Raw genomic sequence first — 5823 nt, 5'->3', positions numbered from 1 at the left:
CTCTGATCTAACACTAGAGGAAATGAAAAAACAGGCTGCTGTCCAGTGTCTTCGCTCTGCTTCTGATGAAGTAAGTTTGGCCTATTTAGTAGATTCTTAAGGCTTTATGTCCTTCTTTGTGCTAGATGTATTTTGCTTGTGATACTTATATTTTAATTTGTGGCTTCTTAAAGTGCTAGTTTGCCAAGAGTTCTTCGAGAATTGCTTATTTTTATTTAGTAATCATGATATCGGTGTATGTTAGAATGATTTCACAAGAGATGCTGTACTATGTGGTGTCATGCTTTCCTTTCTGTAAACCCTTCCCTATTCTTGTCAGGGGCACCAGTTTGAGTTGAAATTACCACAAAACTTTGCATAAAGGTAATTCTAAAAATTCTTAGTTGGCTTTGTGTTGTGTGTGGATAGAAAGGACTGGAACATGTGGGCAGAAGCCATCTTGCTCTGTGCATGCAACATGTGTAATCCAGAATTCCTAAATAAAAAGCCATGTATAGTAGCAAATGTTCACTTTCCAGGTTACAGGATTGAGTGGAAGTGGGATAGAAGTGCACTGACTCTAGAGCAGGTGAGGAGAAGTGAAGGCAGCAGGTTGAAGGAAGACAGCAGAGGCAGCAGATAGTGTGTAGTTGAGCAGACGAGTGGACAAAGGGAGAAGCAGTTGAAGGCAATGTTTAAAAAGAAAGAATGATCTGTAGCACAAGTCAAAGGAAGCTCTCCAAGGAGATTTTTCAGACAGCAAAAATGAGAACCTGTTTTTTTAGTTTACAGAACTATAAATATTCTGATCTGTCAGTGCTGTAAGAAGCAGCTACCCCACCTCTGCAGCCTGGTTGCGTTACTGCTCTCCACACCTTCCTAGTCATAGCTCGTGCTTGCACAAGCATTTGGGTGGTTATGTGCACAACTGGTTTGGGAAAGTGAGTCAGTTTCCTGAGATTAACCTGGTTGGGGCAGAGGAAATGTTAACCCAGAGAGGTTTCCTGGTCAGATTTGTGGCACAGGCACTTGTGCCAGCAAGGCTGTGACAAAGTAATGAAGGAAGTGGGGAAGATGTGGTGGTTATTCCCACCACCTTCAGCAGCATTGCCATCATGTTCTGGCTCACTGTGAGTTTACTTGAATATTTGTTCTGTTACCAAATTGCTAATTGACTAACTGGGAGATTTCTGACCTCCCATTTTCCCATTACTTATTATCCTAACAAAGTGATGCAAAGTACAGTTTTGTTGGTAATTTGCTCTGCTCTCAAAGTTACAGAATATTGAGGTCAGCACTCCAACTACCACAGAAGTTAATTTGAATATGAAGCAAACACAGAGAAATAATTGCAAGAAGTAATGTCTTTCTTGAGGATATGTTTGTCTTTGTATACTCATTTTATGAACAATAAAATGTAGGTCTCATACATAGACTGCAGGAATACTGATGATTGATTCTTAACTTCAGAAATTACACTCTTGATCCATCTCCACATAGCTGAAAATCAAGAATCATCACTTAAAACTAAATTTATGTTATATAGAGAAATTTAGTTGCAGAGCAAAAGGAAGGAGGTGAATTTATTAATAATCTTTAACAGAGAAGGAAAGAAACTATTCAACTACAGTTTTGAAAGAATAAAAATACATGAGATCTGAAAGGTTGAAAAATAACTTCACCTTTGACCTCTGTCACCTTGTTAGTGTTCAACATTAACCTATAATCTGCAACCTGTAGACTTGAGTTATTTCAGAGCTATTTTGGCTTCTGTTGCCTGCTCATACAATTAAGCTTGCACATTTTTTGTCATTAATGAAATTGCAGGTCATAATTTTTATAATGTATATTGAAACACAGAAATGAACCTTTAAACCTTTTAAAAAAAGTTTTTACTTAAAGCTGCTTTGTAGGTAGTTTAACACAAGCATTGCTTGAAAGAAATAGAGACTTATAATTTTTTCCACCAGAATTAAAGGGAAGGGTGAGATCCTACTTAAATGCTAGTAATACCTTTTATTTCTGATTTTTGAAACACATTTCTGATGTTGTTGGGTTTTTGTATTTAAGTTTGTGTGCTGATCTGATGGGAATAATGAATAGATTTTGGACTGTAAAAGATAATCTTAAAATAATATTTTTGCTGAGGCATTCAAGCTCTTCCATACAATCTTCATGGTTTCGTCACTGCAAAAAGATAAAAATACTCTGTGAACTGTAGTTGAAATGGTAGATCAGTTGTGTGTAAGGAGTATTTATAAAAATTGTTGAGATACAAATATATACTTTTTTTCCAGTGCCACTTGAATTTTTTAAACAGTTTTCTGAATCATCTGAGAAATGTTTACCTGTGATTTTTTTTGTTGTCAGATGAGGTAGATGTGTTCATTAGGATGTTCTCTTTTTGCAAGTGGCCTGATAAATAGTCCACATGATCAGTTGTGGAGCTTTTTTATAGTTTTTCTTACCTTCTGTGATCCCTTTTGCAAAGTAGGTGGATGCAGAAATGCCAATCTGCTCACATGGATGGGGGAACACTTGCTCTTGCAGCCTAATCTCTTCTTTCAACCTTAGTATTGGAGTAAAACAAGCAAGTTTGAGTCCCTTTAATGAGAATAACTGGGAAAAAGTCCTAGGGGATTTCAACTTGAATCTATTTAAATAAAATTGTATTTAAGTGAAGTGATTGTGGTTTTTACCCTGTGTGTGTCTGTAGACAGAGTGTGTATAGGCACACACAAACAAACACGCACAAAAGAGCCAAATCAGGGTGACAATTCAGTGAAGACTTTAGGATTTTGTTGCCTGATCATTTTAGAGAGAAAAGTGTGTGGAGGATGAAAAGGTAATGAGGGTCAGTAGTAACTTTTCTAACTCTCATAGCAAATTACAGAGATATGGTTAATGTAATTTTGATTTTTGCATTTACCTATTTAAACCAATAATGTGTTAAGAAATGGCAGACAGTCTGCCTCCTCCCCTACCAGTAACCAAAAGCCTTAAAATTGGGTGATCACTTCAAGAAGGTGCTTGATGGAGAGAGGAAGTGATAAAATAGATTATATGAAAATTGGCTTGATAGCAGTAAGTACTTTTTTTGTCAGACTTCCATTTAGTGGTTGAAACAAGTATTTTGAAATAACCTCTTGTGGGTTTTCATTTCCACAGTATTCATTCTTAGGGTACTTCATTTATACATTTATACTTAATTTATATTTTACATTCATACTTAGGTGCTTCGTTTGGTAGCTTAGTTTTGCTTCACTTCTGTTCTTCCTCTTGTGTTAAGAAGAGTAATGCTGTAAAACACTAATCTGAGACAGAAATCCAAGGTTTAGTTTTAATTTCACAGTGCTGAAAACAAATATATGACTTGAAGAAGCCCAAATTTGGTGTTTATTTCTAAAACATTTCCTACATTGTGGAGAATGAAGAGTCAAAGAAGCTGCTCTGCCTCTGTGTCTTTGCCATGGCAGAGGCTGTTGTGGACTAAGTGTGTTCAGGCGCCATCTGGTATATGTGAGAATGCAAATTGTTAATGGGTGTACATTCTGAGGACAGTATTTTTTGTGTGACAAGCATTTTGGTGTCTCAAATTGCCTGTATTTGTATAAATGAGTCTTTGGCTGCAGATGCTCTTGATGCAGTCAGGAGCAGAGGAAATGTAAGTACATTGCAACTCTCCAGAAAATGGAGACAGAATGATGGTGAGAAAGACTTTAAGACAAGTACTCTAATGTAGCAATCAATTGCTATTCTTACTGTAGTTCTAAAGTTTATTTTTTCTGAAACACTTGAATAAATAGCAGTTTAAAGACATGCTGAATAATTGCTCAAATTTTAAAAAGATTGTTAATATTGACCTTGAGTAGAGATTTTGTCTTAATTTTTATCCTGCTAAAGTATGGAAGAAATTTTTGAAGGTTGTTTTGCAATTAACTGCTCAAGTAGGGATGGATATCCATTCTAATGAAACATTGGGTAAAAAATCCTAATGCTTAGGACTGGGGAATATTTATATAAAGTACTTTGATGAAAATAAGAAATATTATCCTCAAATTACTACCTCAAATTTTAAGTAAAAACAGCTGATCTGTCAGCATTAAATAGCTTGGTGATTCGTTGTATTGTTGTTGTTTGTAGAAACATGATCCGTTTGTTCAGGTGCAAGTGGAGGTTCTTTTTGTTTAAACCTCCTAATTCTGAAAGTACATTATTTTGTATTTGAATAATGAAACTTGTCATTACTTGTAATGTTATTGTAAAAAGACAGAAGGCAGTATCTTTGAGACTCAGAAATTTATTAAATAAATAAGAGTTTAGAAATTCACATGTGTTACTTTTACAAGGTGGATACTGGGCGCAAGGTTGGAATTAGAGGTTACATATGGAGACTGATACATGTAAGACTTTTCAATAGGTACGTTTCCTAGTAATAATATTGAAATTACTTATGTGCCTGTCCATTGGTGACAAATCCAAGCTTAATTAGCTTGTACCTGACTACTTTTCTGCTAAAATTGGTGTTGTTCAATAGAGCGAGCAGGTCTCCTCTGTGTTGTTGCAGTTCAGTCACCAAACACGTGCAGTGTGACACATGAAGCTGCACCCCAAGATGGTGCCAGAGTTTCAGTTCAACCAGTTGCTGTGTCCTTCTGCTGTGTGAGGACTTTTTAAGAATGAGAAAAGGAGACAACTTCTTGTGATCTTATTTTCTGCACGGATGAAACCAGTGCTCCAAGACTTTCCTTCTCCCAGTGTAGGGGCCACTTTACCTAAGCTGGTCCCCAGCACATCCTGAGACATCCTAGTGTCCAGGGCTGCTGATCTCCCAAGGCCTGCCATAATGGGGTTCAGGCAGTGTGGTCCATTCTGAACTAACCAAGCTCTCAAAATCTGCTAACACAAAACAGTGTGCAACGTGTTAAAGCAAGAGCTAGTCTTGGTTGATAGATTCCATGATGAATTTTGAAAGAGAACTACTCTAATATATTTGACAAGAACACACAGTGCCTTCCATCCCACTGTTCTAAGAAATTACTGCTTGGAGATAACATAGAAACATAATTGGTGAAACTTTGTAACAGTAATTTATTTTAAATTACTCAGGTGTGGCATGCTAACAGCACAGAGCATTGGCTTTGCTTACTTTGAGTCATGAGGAGGGCATATAACTCTTCTGATACTTGTGTTATCATATGGGATCATGTAGAGGAACAAGTGTGGGTCTAGTGAACAGTTTTGTTAAAAATTTAAAATGATAATTTTATTCTCAAATGTGCCTTGCTTTCAGCACAGACTTGAGATATGTCTAAAATAAGATTTTGTTGAAATTTTCTTAGTGTTTGTCATCTTTCTTACTTGAAGTGCAGAACTGTCAAACTTTCATAGAATGCTAGAATGGTTTGGTTTGGAAGGAACCTTAAAGATAATCTCATTCCAACCTCCTGCCATGAGCAGGGACACCTCCCACTAGACCAGTTTGCTTGGAGCCCCATCCAACCTGGCCTTCAACATTTGCAGGGGTGGGGCATCCAGGCAGTTATTACAGTTCTGTACATAAACCTTCTTTGAAGAAATAATCTGCTAGTGCAGGCCAAATGAACAAATTGGTTATGATTGTGCATCTGAGCATGGTTTTATTGATGGGTTACTTTGGCCAGCTATTGCTGCCTCCAGAGATAATGGTATCTGTGTGACATTTGGCCTAGGGCACTGTTGCATAATCTGCCTTACACTTTGCAATAGTGATAAAGAACTGAGAAAAAAGGACTTCTGGAATTTGTAGCAAGGGAACAGTCTTTCTTTTCCTCTTAAGTAGAATGGCACCTTGACAAGATGATT

General features: G+C 36.9%; 1 protein-coding gene across 2 annotated transcripts in view; it reads left to right on the top strand.

Moving 5' to 3' along the window:
* The first annotated feature begins 1 nt into the window (after position 1).
* The window catches only part of KIAA0232 (KIAA0232 ortholog), a 28739-nt gene continuing 22917 nt past the window's right edge, over positions 2 to 5823 (top strand). For both annotated transcript variants that reach the window (XM_031060086.1, XM_031060085.1), the window contains exon 1: positions 2 to 70. In XM_031060086.1, coding sequence (XP_030915946.1) covers positions 23 to 70 — 48 coding nt within the window. In that variant the 5' untranslated portion in view covers positions 2 to 22. The remainder of the gene's footprint in view (positions 71 to 5823) is intronic.

The sequence above is a fragment of the Geospiza fortis genome, unplaced genomic scaffold (assembly GCF_000277835.1).
Source record: "Geospiza fortis unplaced genomic scaffold, GeoFor_1.0 scaffold147, whole genome shotgun sequence".
Taxonomy (NCBI): domain Eukaryota; kingdom Metazoa; phylum Chordata; class Aves; order Passeriformes; family Thraupidae; genus Geospiza; species Geospiza fortis.
This window is presented reverse-complemented; position numbering and strand designations above follow the sequence as displayed.